Source organism: Pongo abelii, chromosome 18, assembly GCF_028885655.2.
Source record: "Pongo abelii isolate AG06213 chromosome 18, NHGRI_mPonAbe1-v2.0_pri, whole genome shotgun sequence".
Classification (NCBI taxonomy): Eukaryota; Metazoa; Chordata; class Mammalia; order Primates; family Hominidae; genus Pongo; species Pongo abelii.
This window is the reverse complement of record NC_072003.2, coordinates 23,220,679-23,241,997: the sequence shown is the minus strand read 5'-3', so window position 1 is coordinate 23,241,997 and position 21,319 is coordinate 23,220,679. Positions and strand designations below refer to the sequence as shown.

The following is a 21,319-nucleotide window of genomic DNA, read 5'->3' as shown; positions in this document are numbered from 1 at the left end:
ACTAAAAATACAAAAATTAGCCGGCATGGTGGCAGGTGCCTGTAGTCCCGGCTACTCGGGAGGCTGAGGCACAAGAATTGCTTGAACTCATGAGGCGGAGGTTGCAGTGGGCTGAAATCACACCACCGCACTCCAGCCTGAAAAGAGCTCATAGAAGTAGGGAGTGGAATTGTGGCTATTAGAGGCTAGGAAGGGTAGTGGGGAGAGGAGGATAGAAAGAGGTTGGTTAATGGATGCAAAATTATAGCTAGATGGGAGGAATAAGTTCTAGTGTTCTACAGCACTGTAGAGTGAAAACAGTTAAGAATAATTTATTGTGTATATTCAAAAAGCTGGGAGAGAGGAATTTGAATGCTCCCAGCACAAAGAAATGATGCATGTTTGAGATGCTGGGTAGCCTAATTACCCTCATTTGATCGCTACACATTTTATACATGTATCAAAAAATATCTCTGTACCCCATAACTATGTATAGTTATTACATACCTAAAAATAACAGGAAAAATAATAACTTTGGGGTCCTTATTTCTAGACGTTGGAAGCCATGTCATTTCTTTTGGCCCAAATCATTTCCCATTTAGCCTGATCATTTTTCTTTCCAATAAGTGAGAATTCTTGCATCCTTTATATTTTCCTCAAAGATTTCTCTGTGCCTCCTTTTCTACCATTTCTGACTCTTGGAATTACTTTTCACTCTTCTTTTATTTTTTTAAGTCAACCTAGAATTCTACATTTATGTAATCCAAGGTCTCTCAACTAACCATGGAACTATTGACATTTTGGGTCAAATAATTCTTTGTTCTGGAGGCTGCCCTGTGCATTATGGGATATTTAGCAGAATCCCTGGCTTTTACCTGTTAGATGCCAGTAGGAACTACCTCTGCCCCTATCACTGCAACAAAAATATTTCTAGACATTAGAGATGTTACCTAGGGGTAAAATCACTCCCAGTTGAGAAATTGTGGTCTGACTGGCCCTCCCCCCATACCTTTTCCTTATCAGTCCATTGGTCCAGGACATCTTTAGCAAAGTTGAAATACTCTGGAATCCCCAGTTTGAAGTCCTGTTTCATGGATTCATAGTTGGAGAAATTCTGAGGGGTTGCTGTTCTATTATCTTTATGCAATGCCCTCACAGAACCAAAAATTGCTAGGCGCTGAAAACACTTGGCATGACGTAGCATCTTCATAGTGACACAGGCTAGCATCAGTCTTGTTGGAAGCTTTAGCACTCAGGATTTGCACAGAGACTAGTTCATCTAAAAGACAAGCAAAAAGGACATATATTTGTTTCTGTCCTGAAGGTAGCCATACCCCAAAGTGGCTAAGTTTTGTTATTACTATTGATAATCATCATGATAATACCATTTTCTGCGTACACTCTGTGTTCGAAACACTGTGCTCAGTGTTTTATATACACTTTCTTATTAAGTCCTCAGAGAAACCCTGTGAAGTGGGTACTATTATCATCTCTGTTTACAGATTGAGAAAATGACTAGTAAGAGGCATTGGCTGGATTTGAACCTAGAACTATCAGGTCCTAGCCCATTCTCCAGAATACTGTGCACTATTGACGCCCATATGCATTTCTAAAGAAGTAAAGATCTGGGTCACCCACTTAATCTCACTGAAAGCAAAGGGCTAAGCCTTCTTGTCTAATATCTTTCACCTGCAGATTTCAAAGTAGGGCAGAAATGTTAAGGAGCATTTTTCACAGTGGATAATCTGTAGATGAAGAAATCGAGAGTAGCCCAATAACAATTAGACATGAAAGCACTGTCACAGTTTATAAACTGTCTAGTTGATAGGCTGCAGTTCCCATGCTCTCAATAGTGGCCCATGCTACTTTTAAGTCCAGGCTTGGAGCTGCATTTACTAGAGATGTAATAATGGGGCTTTAACATTTAGGACTTTTGTGGGGGAGGCCCCTCTGAGCCATCGCCTGCTTCTGTGGGAAATCATTTGATCACAATGTCATTTACTTGGTTGAGGCTGTTAAAAATACAGTTCTAGGGATTATGAGTGTTTGAGGTTCTCCTCATTATACTTCCTGTAATTTTCCAAATTTCCTACAATGCAATATATATTACTCTCATAATCATTAAATCATCATTCTAACTACAATTCTAGCTGTGTGCCATGTAAGGCAGTCTGGCTATGTGGAAGCATTTCTATATTGATACATTGCCAAAACAATACATAATTGCAGATGTCAGCTAAATGGACAGTTTAGCTGACATCTACAGTTATTGCAGTTTTACCCTAAACAGACCTGGTGTTTGGGCATCATGTTGATATAACCAATGCATCAGGAAACCTGGGTACTTCTGTCCTTCCCATTTATTTGTGTGAAGACCTGACAAGTCAGTGATCTTGAGCCTCTGACACCATCTGGTTTCAGCTTTTTCCTTTTTCACCTGCAAAGAAAACTGGAGACCCAGAGAGGGGAAACAGCCTGCTTCATTCTGTCATACCAGAGTTAGAACTAGAACTCTGGTCTTTGGATTGAACGTTTTTACTATCATTCAACAGGATTTCAATAGAGCAGTGGCTCGCAGTCCAGCTGTACATTTGAATCACCAAGAAAGCATTAAAAAAAAAAAAAACTCTGATTCCTAGGTCTTGGATCAATTAAATCAGAATATTTCAGAGTGAGCTCTGGGCCCATTTATATTTTTAAAAATGTCCTCAGATTTTAATGTGCAGCAGCCATGGTTGAGAATCACTGATTTAGAGACTGTGATTTGTGAACCAGCATCATCATCATTATCACCTAGAAGCTTGTTAGAAATGCTCATTCTCAGGCCCCACTCTAGATCTACTGAATTGGTAGGTGTTGACATTTTAACAAGATCCCAGGTGACTGGTATGTACATTCAAGTGTGAAAAGCACCGGTCTATGGCATGATGGTTAAATACACTGGCTACTGAGTCATATAGTCATGTGATATGGTCTCCCAGTTTTGCCACTTATGAACTGCATGACCTTATTTGAATTATTAATCACTCTGAACCTCAGTTTCACATTTTACCAATGGAGCGACTAATAGAACCTCAATCAGAGATTTGTCCTGAAGACTGAATGGGATACTGTATGCGAAATGCTTATCATGGTGCCAAGCATATTACTCTCTACTAGAATAGGGGTCAGCAAACTTTTTCTGTGAAGGGCCAGACACTAAATATTTGAGGCTTTGTGGGCCATATGGTCTCTGCTGCAGGTATTTAACTCTGCCATTGAGAGAGCAGCCATCGACAATACATAAATAAATTTTGGCATGGCTGTGTTCTAATAAAACCTTATTTATGGATACTGACACTAGAATTTCATTTAATTTTCATGTGTCATGAATTAGTGTTCCTCTTTTAGTTATTTTTTCAACCATTAAAAAATTTAAAAACCATTCTTAGTTCAAAGGCTATACAAAAACAGGCAGAGGACTGGATTTGACCCATGGGCTGCAGTTTGCTGATCTTTGCACTGTGATGTAAGTTCTACCAGAGCAGGGGCCTTGTCTGTCATGTTCGTGGAAAGAATTAACAAAAATTTCTTGGCAGGCTTTAGGAGAAAAGGCTGCTCTTAAGAACAGGACTAAAATCACTCTGAATCCCAGTTGCCCTGCAGGTTAAGACCTTAAGTCTAACAATGTCATTCTCTTTGGCATTGGGGATTGGGTACAGAGGGAACTACCGGTCCCTGTTTTTTGCTGGCAAGTCACAACCTGTGCTTTTGGCTGCTCTCCTCTTAACAGAATTAGCATCAGGTTTCCTTCAACTGAAAGAAGTTAAGTAATCAACACTACTTGTCTCTCTCTCTTTTTAATTTTTTTTCACATAATATCTTCAAATGGCTCAAAAAAACTGTAAAAGGTACACAGGGAAAAAAAAATATCTGCCTCCCACCTCTAGTCTCAAAGCTGCCCACTTTGCTCTCACTCCCAGGAAACCACTATTATCATTTCTACTTATCTTTTCAGGGTTTCTTTGTGTGCATTCAAGCAAATTATGAGTATGGATTCTTATTTCTCCACCAATTTTACACAACAGGTAGCCCAGAATACACACTATTGTGCCCACTAAAAACATTTTTAACAATATACCTTTTGAGGGCTTTCCATACCAGTGCACAGAGACCTTCATTCTATTTTTTTTAAATGAAGTATTTATTTATTTATTCTTGCCTTCCCCTCCCCGTCCCCCCAAAGACAGGATGGATCTCACTCTGTCACCCAGACTGGAGTGCAGTGGCACGACCACCCCTCCCTGCAGCCTGAACTTCTGGGATGAAGCGATCCTCCTGCCTCAGCCTCCAGAGTACCTGGAATTACAGGTGTGTGCCACCACACCCAGCTAAGTGTTTTAAAAAATTTTTTAGAGATGGGGGTCTCGCTATGTTGCCCAGGCTGGTCTCAAATTCCTGACCTCAAGCAATCCTCCTGTGCTAAGCACTTTGCAGTTATTTATTATTATTTCCATTTTACAGACAAGGAAATATACACAAACACGCACATGGCCTCCCAAAGCACTAGGATTACAGGTGGGCGCCACCACACTCAGCCCTGTTCTGATTTTTTTCTTTTAACAGTTGCATGACATTCTAGTGAAGAACTGCATTGTCATTTCTTAAACTGGTCTCCTATCAATGATCACTTGAGTTTTTGTATAATTTTGCAATTTAGATAAAATGTTGAAACTATGTCTTCCAAAAGGAATGTCCTGATTCTTTCTTTACTTGGATGTAAAAATGAATAGTATTTTTAAGTGGTTGCGAAGTATTAGAAAAAATTTCTGATTCTATTAAATAAGAGGCAGGAATTTGGACAAATATCTTAAGGTCTTGAGCTTCATTCTTGGTAGGTTGGCATGATTCATTTATTTATTCAACAATTATTAATCACTTGCCATGAATTATTTCAGACATAGAGGATACAGGAGGGAATGCAAGAGACAAGGTCCTCCCTGCTCTCATGGAAAGACACATATAGTAAACAAGGGAATAAATAAATGTGATGTTACACAAGAAAACAAAGAGAGTAATGGGAGAAAAGGGACCTTTTAGGAGGTCTCTCTAGGGACGTAACATTTTTGCTGAGATCTGGCAAGTGGTTGTACTGTTAAGCACTTTGCAGTTATTTATTAGTATTTTCATTTTACAGACAGGGAAGTGTACACAAACAGACACATATTTAAATTGGACAACGCATTTATTCATTACCCGTATATTTATTGAACACTTGCTATATGCCAAACCTGTACTAAATGCTGAAAATATAGCTGTGAACAAGACACAGCTGGTCTTGCTCCCATGAAGCTTATAGACTATTAAGGAAGACATTAAATAATTACATAAATATTAATATGATTGGGGATAAATATATCATACTTAGCTTGCTGATTCAGAATAGAATCAGAGTTTAGTATGATTTGTTCCCTAGCTCCCATACAATACTCTACATCACATTCAGAATCCTTCAAACGTATGTTGAAAAGAAAATTGATCAGTCATTTGGAGCTTAAAATGAACCTAACCATTCTGTTCTACCAAAAAGCAAATATCAACATCCTCTTCATCAAAACCATAAGATTGCCTTCTCCTCAACAAAGTTCTTTTCCTCCCTTTTTATTGATCTTAGCATTTTACAACTTCCGTTTCCCAGGTTTATAAAATTATTTGTAGGTAAAATTTCTAACTTTCCCAGGGTGACTCCAGATTTTTATACTGAGCTACAGAAACATTGGTAAGGAAAACTCTTCTAAGAAAGACAGTACCATCCCTGGTCAGATGGGCTTCTGAAAGTATTTAAGGTCTTATCTGAAATGCAAGCTCTTTGTCCCTACAGCCAAGGGGGCTTTAGCCTCCCCACAGCTCCATAAACATCCCTCCCTCTAAGTATCCAAGTAATAACAGTAGTTTAACATATACAGCCTCAACGCAAGGTAAAGTCACTGCTGTTCTCTCCAACCCCAACCAGACCCTGCCTGAAACCCCTCCTATAAAGAACTTTTGCAGCTGCCCTTGACCACCTAAAGGAGAAAACTGGCTGCTCTTAGGTTTGCATCTGTGTTTCCCAAAGTTTCCTGGAAGTAATTTACATACTTTGTGGATGATGCAGAAGATGGGTTCCCATCTGTCACTGAGCAAGGTGGGGAGCTAAGCAGACAGTACAATGAAAATCTCAGCCACTGCCTGGTCTTTTTTTTGAGATGGAGTCTCGCTCTGTCGCCCAGGCTGGAGTGCAGTGATGCAATCTCAGCTTACTGCAACCTCCACCTCCCAGGTTCAAGTGACTCTACTGCCTCAGGCTGCCAAGTAGCTGGGGTTACAGGCACCTGCCACCACACGTGGCTGATTTTTTATTTTCAGTAGAGATAGGGTTTCACCATGTTGGCCAAGCTGGTCTTGAACTCCTGGCCTCAAGTGATCTGCATCTGCCCACCATAGCCTCCTAAAGTGCTGGGATTACAGGCTTGAGCCACCCCATCTGGTTCAATTAAAATTAAAAAAAAATTATCAACTTAATACATGTACATAGTTTTTCAAAAAATCAAATAGCACCAAAAGGCTCAACATGAAAACTCAGCTGCTACATTTATAGCCTTTTGTGTGTGCATACTCTTCATCACTTAACAGATAGTATCACACAACTGAGAAATTCTGAGAGAAACTTTGGCTGCCCAAGACTTCAGTGACAGCATTTTTGATTGTTGGTTTTGTTCATCTGTATGTTATCTTTGCTCAAAAAACAGATGTACCAGTTCAGGAAATCTTACACAGGAGAGGAGATGAGGTACTCACTAGTTAACAGATTCCAACACAGCTGGAGATTTTGGCAGACTTGTTTCTTAGAAGAGCAGTCCTGAACCTTGAGTTCTCACATCTGCTTATTCCTCGTGGCAGTCTAAAGAAGAGGGAGGAGCAGTCTGATAATCCGGAGGAGCAAGACTGGCCCAAAGCACTTTCCTTGATTAGTGGAGACATTCTGGAGGAGGAGCCAAGCTCTGGGCTAAAGTTTACAGGACTCCCAGCGGTTCCTCTTACAGGTAATGATTTACAGACACAGCAAGCTTTTGAGGGGCCGAGAAAGCAAATTATTCACAAGAAGGAAAGTGTCCAAGGAGTTGCCGAAGTGGTCAGTTCTGTAAAGGGGCAGAGAGAGCACTTCTCAGAAGGACGAACAGATGGAGGAAGCCATAGAGGAGTTTTGAAATTGAAAGGAAAGAAGTTGAGGGGCGGTTATGGGTTGGCCTAAATCTTATCAAGCCCATTGGTGCGTTTATCTGTCGAAGTGGCAGGACTAAACATAAATGCTATCAGGTTACTCCCCTGCTCAAATCTTTCAGTGCTTCTCTTTCCACTCCAGGTAAAATCCGAGTCCTTACATGAACTGCAAGGAGTTGTATGATCTGGCACAGGGTCCTCTGATCCACAGCCCATTCTCCTTCCTCTGCCTCACTCTGCACAGCCACCAGCCTCCTTGCTTTTTCTCAAACACACTTGCCTGTTTCAGCCTCAGGCTTTCTGAATTCACAGTTCCCACTGACTGGAACTCTTTCCTCAGATATCCCCCTGGCCAAATTCCTCATTTTATGAGGTGTCTTATTAAATAACTCTTTCCTTACCTCATTTTCTAAAGTAGCACTCTTCATTTTTTCTCTTTTACCTTTTTTTAACTTTTTACATCTCTTACTATCATCCTTGAGGGTAAGAACTCTTTTTGTTTGATGGTGTATCTATTGCCTGGAATAGCTACTGGCAAATTTTAGGCATTCAATAAATAGTTGATGGATATGTGAATAAATAAAGGACTCTTTCAATTACACGTGAGAGACCCAACTTAAATTTACTTAAAGAGGAATTTGTTGGTCACTTTTGAGTTCTAGGAGTCTTTTGTTGTTGATTCCTTGGGATTTTCTGTGTAATCACATTACCTGTAAATAAGTAAACAGATTTTACTTCTTTCTTTCAGATCTATATGCTTTTTATTTCCTTTTCTTGCCTTATTGCGCAGGCTAGAATGTCTAGCTCTATGTTAAATAAGAGTGATGAGAGCAGACATCCTTGCCTTGCTTTTGATCTTAGAGGGAAAACATTCAGTCTTTCATGGTTAGGTACAATATTAGTTGTAGGTTTTGTGTAGATGCTCTTTATCAAGTTGAGGAAATTCTCTATTTCTATTTTTTTCTGAGTGTTTTTATCATGAATAGGTGTTGAATTTTGGCAAGTGTTTTTTCTTCATCAGTTACTATAAGCATGTGGTGTTTTTCTTCTTTAGCCTGTTAATAAGATAGATTACACTGATCTTCTAATATTGAACCAGCCTTGCCTCCCTGGAATAAACCTCGCTTGGTCCTGGTGTATATTTCTTTTTCTGTATTGCTGAATTCTATAGTTATGTCTCTTGACAAATTTGAGAACTTTTCAGCTATTATTTCTTGGAGTAAATTTTTAGCGCACATGTTAGATCTTTTATGATAGTTTCACAGGTCCCTGAGGCTCTGTTCTTTTTTTTCCTTTTTTCCCATTCTAGTTTCTTTCTGTTGTTCAGGTTGAGTAAATTCTGGTTTCCAGTTCTTTGATTTTTTTCTTCTATTATTTCTATTCTGATGTTAAGCTCATTATCAGAGATAGGGAAAAAACTTTTTTTTTTTCTACTCTCACATACCATTCAACATAATGTTAGCAGTGGTGAATCCATATGGATCTACAGTAACTTGATTCTTGCCTCTTCAAAGGAAAGAATTCATCCAAGAGGCATAAGGCAGAGTGAGAGACTGAGGCAAGTTTTTGAGCAGGAGTGAGAGTTTATTAGAAAGTTTTAGAGCAGGAACCAAAGGAAGAGGGGCAAGCAGGCAACTTGAGAGATCCAGGTGCCCTGTTTGACTTTTGACTTTGTGTTGTATATGTTGGCATGCTTCCGAGGTTTTGTATCTCCTTTGATTTTTTCCTTGGCGTGGGCTGTCTGCACATGCAGTGGCCTGTCAGCACTTGGGAGGGGCCGCTTGTGCAATGTCTTTACTGAAGTTGTGCACATTCTCATTTGAGGCGTTTTTACCTTACCAGTCAAGTGTTCCTAGAGGAAGGTTGTATACCAGTTAAAATCTGCCATTTTGCCTCTTAGTGCGCATGCTTGAACACACTTGCCCAGCTCCTGAGATCTTATTGGAAAGCTGCTGATCACCAGCTTTAGGTGTTTTCTATCTCTTAGGAGACTGCCTTTCCCTGGCACCTACTGCAACCAATTATTTTAGAGTGACAGTTTAATAACCGCCTGACCATCACCTGATTGTCACCTGACATTCCTGCCTTTCCTGCCTTGCCCATATCTGCCTGACTACCTACTCTAACAATAACACTTCTGACACTAGACGCGTGGGGGGTTTTCACTATACCAAGCAATTCTCCAGTGGACACCAGCTTGGGTGTCATGTCCTACTCAGTTCAACACTGTCTGCCTGGAAATAGTGTCAGATCCTACAGGTTAAGGTCTCAATCTGTAAACTAAAAAGTATCTGAGACAGGTCTCAATTAATTTAGAGGTTTATTTTGCCATGGTTAAGGACCATGATGCATGACACAACTTTAGGAGGTCCTGAGAACATGTGCCCAAGGTGATTGGGTTACAGTTTGATTTGATACATTTTAGGGACAAAGAAGTTATAGGCAAAGACATAAAACAATACATGCTGAGGAGGCTGAGGCAGAAAAATTGCTCAAACCTGGGAGGTGGAGGTTGCAGTGAGCTGAGATCATGCCACCGCACTCCAGCCTGGGCACTCCAGCCTGGGTGACAGAGTGAGACTCCATCTCAAAAAAAAAATGTGTATACATTGGTTCAGCCTGGAAAGTTGGGACATCTCAAAGGAGGAAGGGGCTGGGCTTTCAGGTAATAGGTGGATTTAAAGATCTCCTGATTGGCAATTGGTTGAAAGGGCTAAACTCTGGCTGAAGAGTTGAAATCAGCTTGAGTTAAGGTAAAGGGTGCGGGTTTGCAGAAGCCAAGGTTCTTTTCAAGTAGATGAAGCCTCCAGGTAGCAGGCCTCAAAGACAACACTTGTGAATGTCTCTTATTAGACCTTAAAAGGTATCACACTCTCTGGAAATACATAGTAAAGATGAAGAAGGAATTAATGAAATCAACTATAACCTAATAGTAGTAGTAATAGAAATTTTTAAATCCTCTTAAAGTTGCTGCAACTTTAACTTGAGTTATACTCAAGTTAAAAGAGAATATTAACAGCCTGTCTTCTCTCTGTGGTCAGTGGACCTTATCTATACTCCCCAACTACACATTCCTCAAAATTTATTACAGGCCCAGTGAGTTCCTGCTTACCTCCCTAGCATGGCTGCAGGGTCGCAAGACCAATAACTTTAAGTTGCAAGACATGTTTTTCTCAAGATGTAAGAAATGTTGTAATGCTTGATTAACTGCCTTTGTTTCTCACTTCTGTAACTTGCTTCCCACCTCACGTAGTTCCCGCCTTAAGATGTTTAAAAGTAGGGAAAGCCCTTTGTTCGGGGCTCAGACTTTCTGGACATATGTCTGGCTGAGCCAGTGATCACCTTAATAAACTCTCCTGAACCTTTTTCGGTCTCTCCAGTCTTTGATTGTCCCATAACATTTCTGGGGGCCTCGTCTGGGATTGGAGACGGCAGATTTTCTGTCTCCTTTTCCTGTGGGCTAGAGCCCCAGGACACGGGAGACCTGGGGTCCTTGGCACCACTGGGAGAGTTTTTCCCCAGAAGGAGAACAGCCCAGCCCTCCCGTGTTCTGGAGCCTTCTCCCGACAGCGCAAATGTAACCAGTAGAAAGGGTTGCAGGACAGTCACAGGAACAGCGCACAAACATCTGAACCGTGGTAAGGTTTGGGCCCTAAGGCAAGACCCATCCCATAGGGACGGAAGGGGAGCCTGATCACCTCCCAGGGCGTGACAACTAGTCTGACCCAAGGGGGTTGGGAACACTGGGAGAGGCCCATTGACTTGGACCAAACTCATGCCCTAACTGACACCAGAAGCGGGTGGGGCTCGCAAGTCAGTCAGAAAGGAAAACCGTTTTGGGGACAGGGGAGGTGTGTGAAAGTGTGTGAAAGAGATGGTCTCAGAAGAGACCAATGTGGGGCGTGACATGGGGAGGCACAGATCTCTTAGTGTGGACTGTGTGCTCCGAGGCGAGTGTGGGAAAAACCAGACCTAGGACACTGCATACAGCCCATAGGACCAGCTCTACAGCAGCAGCTAGCTGTGACAGGAATTAAGGCACACTCCTGGCTAAGCAGTGTCTGAACCTCCCATAATAGGACCTGATCTGGTGGATCCAAGAGTGAAAGTGAGAGTGAAAGCATGCCGTGAGGGAAGAAATAGGGAGAAAAACGTCAAAGCCTACTCCACTGGAGTGCATGCTGAGAAACTTTAAAAAAGGTTTTAATGGTGATTATGGGGTTAAGCTAACTCCACAGAAACTGAGAAGCCTTTGTGAGATAGACTGGCCATGTTTTAATGTGGAGTGGCCGGCTGAAGGGACAATAGACAGGGAAATAATTGGCTGAGTGTTCTGGGTAGTCACCGGGGTTGGGAGAACAGCTTGGGCACCCAGATCAGTTTCCATATATCGACTCCTGGCTAAGGGTAATTCAAACCCACCCTAAGTGGCTGCAGGCCTACTTTGAGACCTACTTTAAGACTCTAATGGCCCAGACAAAACCAGGAACCATAGAAAAAGACGGCAAGGCATAAGAAAAAGAAAAGGAGTCACAAGAAAAGCAGAAAAATAACTGTCCTACAGACCACACCTGAAGAGTTAGAAAGTCCACCCTGCTATGCACCAATTTATCCATCCCTAGCAATGCTTAGACAGGAGGTTGCCCTGGCTGCCTCCAGAAGGTCAGACTCAGAAGAAAGCACCCCTCAGGCAACACCACGCAGAGAGGAGCCAGAGCCCTTGCCTGAAAAGCCAAGGGAGGAACTCCAGGGGGATGAGGTTGGCCCCCTTAGGTCAGGCCATGCCCGAGCAATGCAGATGCCCCTCTGAGAAACAAGGGGACAAATTTATTTAAATGCACAGAATGAAGTCCAAGAGGGAGGATGGCTCTTCATTTATTAGCCCTTCTCTACTACTGATCTCTTAAATTGGAAACAACATACTCCCTCCTGTAAAGAGAAGCCTGAGGCTCTTATAGATCTAATGCAGTATTTTTTCCTAGCTCATAATCCTACCTGGGCTGATTGCAAAAAACTTCTTCTGTCATTATTTAATATGGAAGAGCACCGTAGAGTTATACAAGCCACTCTCTAGTGGCTGGAGAACCATGCATCTGCAGGCACAGGAGATATCAGGCAGAATGCACAACAAGCACTCCCAATAGAGGCTGACCCAGGCTGGGACCCTAACCAGGCTCAAGGGCTACAAAGTTTGCAGCGGTATCGAGAGGCACTCCTAAATGGAATAAAGGCTGGAGGGAAAAAGGCCACCAATATTGGAAAGGTCTCAGAGGTCTGCCAGAAGCCAGATGAAAGTCCCAGTGAATTTTATGAGAGGCTCTGCAAGGCTTACCAGCTTTACACGCCATTTGACCTAGAGGCTGCGGGTAGTCAGTGTATGGTTAATGCGGCATTTGTAAGCCAGGCACAAGGAGACATAAAGTGAAAGCTTCAGAAGTTAGAAGGTTTTGAAGGCATGAGTATTACCCAGCTTATCCAGGTGGCTACTAAGGTGTTTGTAAATCGGGATGAGGAGGCCAAGAGAGAAGCTAGATGCCGAGCTAAGGAAAAGGCAGACTTGCTGGTGGTGGCCTTAGTTGGAAGAGAAACTGGTTTGGTGAGAGGACGTGGTCGTGATCGCAGTCATGGTAGAGGACAAGCTAGGCAAACTGGGAAGCTGAGCCAGGACAAGAGGGCCGACCTAGGCTTGAGAGAGATCAATGTGCGAGATGCAAGCAGATGGGACACTGGAAGAATGAATGCTCAGAAAGAGAAAAGGATAAAGGCAACAATCAGGGACAAAATGGCTGGCCAGAACCCCTTGCCACCGGTCAAGGGGTTCAGAAGTCAGACATGAATTTAATCGGACGGGCAGGAATAAATGATTTTTATGAGGACTGAGACAGACCAGGCTCCATTTCATTAGACCCCAAGGAGCCTATGGTCTCAATGGACGTAGGGGGCCAGAAAATGGACTTTATGGTCAATACTGGTGTGGAGCACTCGGTAGTAACTCAAGCAATTGGGCCACTGTCTAAAAATTATGTCAATATAATTTGAGCTACAAGAGTAACAAAAAAGAGGCCTTACTTCAAACCTAAAAGATGTGTGATTGGAGGACAGGAAGTCCAACATGAATTTTTATATTTGCCAAATTTTCTGGTGCCCTTGTTAGGAAGAGACTTGCTCCAGAAATTGCAAGCACAAGTCTTTACACCAGAAGGGGACATGACTCTAAACCTAGGTCAAAGAAAAGCCATGATAATGACCCTTACTGTCCCAACAACAGAGGAATGGAGACTCTATGAGAGATGCAAAATTTGTAAAGATGCATTTTGCCAGTGGGAAAATGAGGCAATGTATAAAGAATTATTTCTCAAGCTCCCAGGGGTCTGGGCGGAAGACAATCCCCTGGGGCTAGCCATAAATCAGGCACCCGTAGTGGTGGAACTGCTGCGTGACACTTACCCAGTGAGAATCCATCAATATCCCATCCCAGGAGAAGCAACCCATGGGATTACAAAGCATATAGACTGGCTCTTTAAATTTGGGATAATAGAAAGATGTACCTCTTCTTGGAACACTCCATTGCTACCGGTATTAAAGCCCTCTGGAGGTTACTGGCCAGTACAGGATTTGCAGGCCATAAATAAGGTTGCAGCTACATTATATGCCATTGTGCCCAACCCATATACAATGCTTGGGTGAATTCCTGCTGATGCTGCTTGGTTTATGTGCTTAAGACACAAAGCATGCATTCTTCTGCGTGTGACTAGCTCCTGAAAGCCAGGGCATCTTTGCCTTTGAGTGGGGCTCATCACAGTATACTTGGACCAGATTCCCCCAAGGATTTAAAAACTCCCCAACCATTTTCGAGAAAGCACTAGCCTCAGACCTGAAGGCTTTTGTACCAACAAGTGACCACTGTGTCCTGTTGCAGTATATAGATGATTTATTGTTTGCTATACCCACAAAAGAAGAGTGCTTTCAAGGCACAGAAAGCCTCCTTCATGTTCTGTGGGAGGCTGGTGATAAGGTGTCTAAGGAAAAGGCACAAATCTGTGGCCAAAGAGCAAGGTATCTTGGCTTTAACATCTCTCAAGGGCAGCATGAGCTTGCATGTGAGCAAAAAGAGACTGTGTGTGGCATTCCTCGACCTGACACTAGATGACAAGTGCAGGAGTTTTTAGGGGCACCTGGTTTCTGTCGCATTTGGATTGCAAATTACTCACTCTTGGCAAAACAATTGTATAAGGCTACCAAAGTGGGGGGAAAAGAACTCCTCCTGTGGGGAAAAGAGCAGGACATTGTCTTCAAAGAAATCAAGAAGGCTTTGATCCAGGCCCTGGCATTAGGACTGCCAGACATGACAAAGCCTTTTTACCTGTATATCCATGAAAGAAAAGGAAGAGCTACAGGAGTCTTGGTACAAACCCTAGGGTCATGGTATCAGCCTGTGGCATATTTGTCCAAGTGACTAGACTTGGTGACTATGAGATGGCCATACTGTTTCAAGGCACCGATAGCCACTGCCCTGTTAGTGGAAGATGCTAACAAGCTCACATTTGGACAAAGGTTGATAATTTGGGTGCCCCACATGGTCGACACCCTGATGGAGCAGAGGGGGCATCACTGGCTTTCTAACCCTAGGATGTTAAGATATCAACTACATAACCTTGGAGACTGTGAATACTCTGAATCCAGCCACACTGCTGCCAATAGAATGGGCGGAGCATGGAAAGCCTCCGTTGTGTGGCCCAGGGTATCAGTGTTGTGTCGAAACAGTGGGTGAGGTTTTCTCAAGCCGAAAAGACTTAAAAGACTTAAAAGACTTAAAAGACTTAAAAACCAGCCCTTAAAAAACCCAGATGTTGAATACTTTACTGATGGAAGCAGCTTCATATCTGAAGGTGTCAGATGGGCTGGATATGCAGTGGTAACACTGAATTCAGTAGCTGAAGCCCGCCCTCTGCCAGTCGAAACTTCAGCCCAAAGAGCTGAGCTAATAGCTCTCACTAGAGTGTTGCTTTTGGCCAAAGGAAAGTCATTAAACATCTATACTGACTCAAGGTATGCTTTTGCCACTTTGCATGCCCATGGAGCCACATATAAGGAAAGAGGATTATTAACTACTGAAGGAAAGGAATCAAAAATAAAAAGGAAATAGGGCAGCTCTTAGAAGCCGTATGGGCTCCAAAAGAAGTAGCAGTCATCCATTGCAAAGGGCATCAAGCAGGAGGAGGTGACAAGGCTAGAGGAAACAGAAAGGTGGACAGAGAAGCCAAAAGAGCTGCAATGACAGAGGTGACTAAGAAGGAAGAGGAAACACTTACCATGCCCTAACTGGAGCTTTCCCTTACAGAACCCCCTAACTTCTCCTCTAACGAAAAGGCTTCGTTTAAGCAGGAGAGTGGAAGTTACCAGAAAGGAGCTTGGTGGAATTTCTCAGATGGGTGGCTCACCATCCCAGAAGCAATAGCCCCCCAGTTCATAAAGCAGTTTCATCAAGGAACGCATATGGAAAAACTGCATTAGAGACTCTTGTAGGATGGCATTTATATGTGCCACACCTAACTACCATCAATCAAGCTATTTGTGAGCAAAGTTTAACTTGTGCCCAAAACAATTCATGTCAGGGGCCAACACAGCCCCCAGGAATTCAAGAAACTGGAACTACACCCTGTGAAAACCTGCTTGTGGACTGTACCGAGCTGCCTCAAGCCGGAGGCTACCAATACATGCTAGTGTTTGTCTGCGCTTTCTCAGAGTGGGTCAAGGCATTTCCCACCAGGACAGAGAAAGCTCGAGAAGCAACCAGGATCTTACTAAAGGACATTATTCCTAGATTTGGACTGCCTCTAACTTTAGGATAAGACAATGGCCTAGCATTTGTGGCAGAAATAGTACAACAGCTGACACAGATGTTAAAAATCAAATGGAAACTGCATATAGCTTATTGCCCACAGAGTTCTGGAAAAGTTGAAAGAATGAACCAGACACTCAAACAGCTGTTAAAGAAGTTTTGCCAAGAAATTCATCTAAGGTGGGATCAGGTGCTGCCCATGGTCCTTCTCCGAGTCAGGTGCACCCCTACTAAATTAACAGTATGAGCTAGTGTTTGGCCGACCACCCCCAATCTTAACTCAGATAAAAGGGGATTTAAAAGAAATTGAGGAATTAACCTTAAGAAGGCAAATGCAAGCCTTAGGTGAGGCCATGCGGGAAATACAAGGGTGGGTAAGAGAAAGAATACCTGTTAGCCTCACAGATGCAGTACATCCCTTCCAACCTGGAGACGCTGTCTGGGTCAAACGATGGAATCCAACCACCTTAGGGCCTTTATAGGATGGTCCCTATATTGTGATCTTGTCTATCCCCGCTGCTGTTAAAGTTGCAGGTATCACACCTTGGGTTCATCATAGCTGTCTGAAACCAGCAGCGACTGCAACTCAGGACCAGTGGACCAGTCAACAAAACCCAGACCACCTGACACAGCTGATCCTGTGGCAAAGTCAAGCCACGGCTGACAAGAACAACTTCCCTGCTCTGAGCACACCAGAGGCTGGTCGTTCCATTGACGGCTGAAGCCTGAGGAAACATCAAGTCCTGCTCTAGTCACACAACCAGAAGCTGGCTAGTCTACACACAGCTGAAGCCTGAGGAAGTCAACAATAGATAAGTAAGTGTGGATTGAATTTATAAGCATAGTTATACTCTTACTTGTACTGATTATTTTACTGTCATGTTATCTTTGCAAATGCTGCCAAGCTTGTTGCCCAGAAGGGTGCTCATGCATAGTACAAGTTTAATCATATTAGTAATACTGAAGCCACTGACACTTTCACCTATAGTTATAAAAGGGGACCAGGATGACTGTCATCACTGTATGATGGAAGCCTGGTCTGGAAAAGATGTGACTAAAACTCTGTTAAACCTGACCTACTATGAGTGTGGACTCATACAGGAACTTGTGTCTATAACCAGACTAGTTATTCAGTCTGTGATCCTGGAAACGGGCAGCCCCAAGTATGTTATGACCCAGAGTTCTTGCCCTATGACTTTTAGTTTGAAGTCCAAACTGGCAAACCCCTAATGCCATCATATACAAACCCCACAGAAACCGGGGTCGGTAAACTTGTAAACAAAACAGAAGTATTCCCTTACTTCCATAAAGGGCCTGTCTCCATATATTTTGATGGCTGCCAAGCTGCACATCTCAGTAAACTAAATAATATTGGTACCATCTGTAAAAATCTAGGACAAGAAAGGGTCAGCAGCAGAGCTGCCAAGGCGATAATAGGAGAGTCCAAAAAGGACGGCCCTGATTATGATAATCAGTGGACCACATATCAATTTAATCACCACCTATACACAGGAAAGTTTGCTCTGTTTGCCAGCCAAGAGGCGAAGATAGGGTGCACAACTGGAATGTGCAACCCACTCAATCTGACAATACTCAAGCCAAATATGCCTTTGTGGACTAACGGGCATAAAGGGCTACTAACCTTTGATCAGGCAGGAGCTCTCCTGGGACTTAGAATTCCTCTGATCATCATCAAGAAAACCCAAAGGACCCAAGTTCAAGTTAGCCCGATGCAACAGTTTAGGTTTTATAAATCTTTCAATGAACACTTTAATCCTGAAGTATCAAAAATTCAAATTCCTCCTATATCAGCTGAAAATCTGTTTGCCCAGCTAGCCAAAAGTATTGCTAACAATTTAGGAGTTACTTCATGTTATGTATGTGGAGGTACTAATATGGGAGATCAGTGGCCCTGGGAAGCCAGAGAATTGATGTCACAATTTTACCTTGCCTGAATTTGTTACAAAATTCAATGGAAATCCAAGCGTTTGGCTAATCAGGAATCCCATCAACAGAAAATACTGTATCGCCCACTGGGGCAAGGCCTTTCAGAACCAGGTAGGGGAAACAACTTGCCTGGGTCAAAAAATATTTTGAAGAATCCGAGAACAGAACACAATGGAGAAGCTTTATAGACAATTCCTCTGTGTCAGACTTTAATCCCTTCTTTGCAGTTCCCAACACTAAATCAATCATGGTACCAATTAGATGCTCCAACTGTTTGGAGAGCACCTGCAGAGTTATATTGGATCTGTGGAACAAAGGCTTATCAATTACTACTCGATAAATGGACAGGGGCATGTGTATTAGGAACAATAAGGCCATCCTTTTTCCCACTCCCACTGCAGCAAGGGGAAGATCTAAACTATTCAGTATGAAGAAGGCAGAAAAAGATTCAGAAGAAATGTGTTTACAAAAATAAGTACTGTGGAAAAAATAAATACTAACCTTATAAAGGACATTGAAATAGGGAGCTGGAAAGATAATGAATGGCCCCCTGAAAGAATTATCAAATACTATGGGCTGGCCACCTAGGCACAAGATGGGTCATGGGGATACTCCTATTTATATGTTAAACTGCATCATAAGGTTGCAAGCAGTTCTAGAAATTATAGTCAGTGAAATAGCCCAAGTCTTAGACTTGCTAGCCATATAGGCGACCCAGATGAGAGATGTCATTTATCAGAACAGGTTAGCACTGGATTATCTTTTAGCTTCAGAAGGAGGAGTTTGTGGAAAACTTAATTTAACAAATTGCTGCTTACAAATTGATGACAGTGGAAAAGCTATCATGGAAATCACTTCCAGGATGCAGAAGTTAGCTCATGTTCCATCCATACATGGTCTGGTTGGAACCCGAGTTCACTCTTTGGAGGGTGGTTTTCATGGTTTGGAGACTTTAAAACTTTAATAATAGGCTTTGTGGCCATAATAGGTGGATGCCTACAGCTTCCGTGTCTCCTGCCACTTCTCATGAGAAGCATCCAATCCACCATAGAAGCAATAATAGACAGACATACCACCACCTGAATAATGGCTCTGCAAAAGTACCAAGCAGTATTCCAAGATGAGTATGTACCCACTCAAGAAATAGCTAACTGTGGTGCTCTTTACTAATCTACATTTGTGTTGAGCACCGAAAGGGGGAAATGAAGAAGGAATTAATGAAATCAACTATAACCTAATAGTAGTGGTAATAGAAATTTTTAAATCCTCTTAAAGTTGCTGCAACTTTAACTTGAGTTATACTCAAGTTAAAAGAGAATATTAACAGCCTGTCTTCTCTCTGTGGTCAGTGGACCTTATCTATATTCCCCAGCTACACATTCCTCAAAGTTTATTACAGGCCCAGTGAGTTCCTGCTTACCTCCCTAGCATGGCTGCAGGGTCACAAGACCGATTAGGTTGCAAGACATGTTTTTCTCAAGATGTAAGAAATGTTGTAATGCTTGATTAACTGCCTTTGTTTCTCTCTTCTGTAATTTACTTCCTGCCTCACATGGTTCCCGCCTTAAGATGTTTAAAAGTAGGGAAAGCCTTTAGTTTGGGGCTCAGACTTTCTGGACATATGTCTGGCTGAGCCAGTGATCACCTTAATAAACTCTCCTCAACCTTTTTCGGTCTCTCCAGTCTTTGATTGTCCCGCAACAAAGGAAGGAGATTTTCCTACAGAATGCAGCTTTTCCCCACAAGAGACAGCTTTGCAGGGCCATTTCAAAATGTGTCAAAGAAATATATTTTGGGGTAAAAGACTTTGATTTTCTTCAGGGCCTGCTCTCTGTTATGTGATGCTGTACTAGAGTCATTTTAGAATTTGGATCTTATTGCTACAAAGAGTCTGTTTTGTCAGTTTTAAGATCACTGTTTCAATGTTAATGTTGGTCAGTTGTGCTTGAACTCCAAAAGGGAAGAGTATAATGAGGCATGTCTGTCCCCCTCTACCCCTGTAGCTGCCCCTGCTGGCTTTCCATCGTGGCCTAATTTTTCAGATTTCCTTGGGTCCTCTTGGTCAAAAGGGGGGTCAATTCAGTCAGTTTGGGGGCTTAGAATTTTATTTTTGATTTACAAGTCCCACAAGACTGCCCCCCACTTCAAGTGCCATAAGATTCAAGGTTGTAATCTGTACTTCTAACCCCTCTACTTGAGTTCAATTAATTTGCTAGAACTACTCATAGAACAAAGGGCAACACTTACATCAACCCGTTTATTATAAAGGATATTACAAAAGATACAGATGAACAGCCAGATTAAAGAGATGCATAGGGCGAAGTGTGGGAGAAGGGGCACAGGGCTTCCATGTCCTTGCCAGATGTTCTACCCTCCTAGAACTTCCTCATGCTCATCTACCCAGAAGCTCCCTGAACCCAGCCCTTTTTTTTTTTTTGAGATGGAGTCTTGCTGTGTCACCCAGGCTGGAGTGCAGTGGCATGATCTTGGCTCACTGCAAGCTCCACCTCCCAGGTTTACACCATTCTCCTACCTCAGCCTCCTGAGTAGCTGGGACTACAGGTGCCCACCACCACACCTGGCTAACTTTTTTGTATTTTTAGTAGAGACGGGGTTTCACCGTGTGTTAGCCAAGATGGTCTCGATCTCCTGACCTCGTGATCCGCCCGCCTCAGCCTCCCAAAGTGCTGGGATTACAGGCGTGAGCCACCACACCCAGCCCCTTTTGGGTTTCTTAGAGGCTTCGTTACACAGGCCTGATTGATTAAATCATTGGTCATTGGTAATTAACTCAACCTTCAGCCCCTCTTTCCTCCCATGAGGTAGGGGGATGGGAAGTGGCATGGTGGTGGGGTGGGAGAGAAAGTTCTAACCCTCTAATCACAAGGGTGGTTCTCCTGGCAACCAGCCCCGATCCTGAACCCCTAACCCCTAGTCATCTCACTAGCATACAAAAAAGCACTTACCACTTCAGAAATTCCAAGGGTTTTAGCAGCTATGTACCAGGAAACTGGAATGAAGATGAAATATATATTTTATAGTATCATACCATCCACCAAGCTTTTGATTTCTCATTGAATTTTTTAGTTCTAATATTTATTTTCATTTAGTTGTTCTTGATATCTTCTATTTTTTCTGATATATATTTTTTTCATTTATTTCAAGCATACCTAATTGTTCACTGAAGCCTTTTTATCAAGGCTACTTTAAAATCTTTGTCAGATAATTCTAACATTTCTGTCATCTCAGTGTTAGCATCTATCCATCATCTTTCTTCATTCATTTGAACTCTTCCTGGTTTTGTTATGAGGA

At 42.5% G+C, this 21,319-nt stretch overlaps 2 protein-coding genes across 4 annotated transcripts in view; one reads left to right on the top strand and one right to left on the bottom strand.

Annotated features, from left to right (window-relative positions):
• The window catches only part of ACSM3 (acyl-CoA synthetase medium chain family member 3), a 33,488-nt gene extending 26,564 nt beyond the window's left edge, over nt 1–6,924 (bottom strand). For 2 of the 3 annotated variants that reach the window (XR_010137691.1, XM_054533010.1), the window contains exons 1-2: nt 6,796–6,924; nt 989–1,258 (exon numbers count right to left, since the gene is read on the bottom strand). Coding sequence is in view for 2 of the 3 variants with exons in the window: in XM_054533010.1 (XP_054388985.1) it covers nt 989–1,207 (219 nt within the window). In the remaining variant the exon portion in view is untranslated. 3 annotated transcript variants of the gene reach the window in all.
• The window catches only part of ERI2 (ERI1 exoribonuclease family member 2), a 45,816-nt gene extending 35,231 nt beyond the window's left edge, over nt 1–10,585 (top strand). The window contains exons 12-13 of the mRNA XM_024241436.3: nt 4,205–4,329; nt 6,898–10,585. The gene's annotated coding sequence lies outside the window, so the exon portion shown is untranslated. The remainder of the gene's footprint in view (nt 1–4,204; nt 4,330–6,897) is intronic.
• Nucleotides 10,586–21,319: the final 10,734 nt, after the last annotated feature.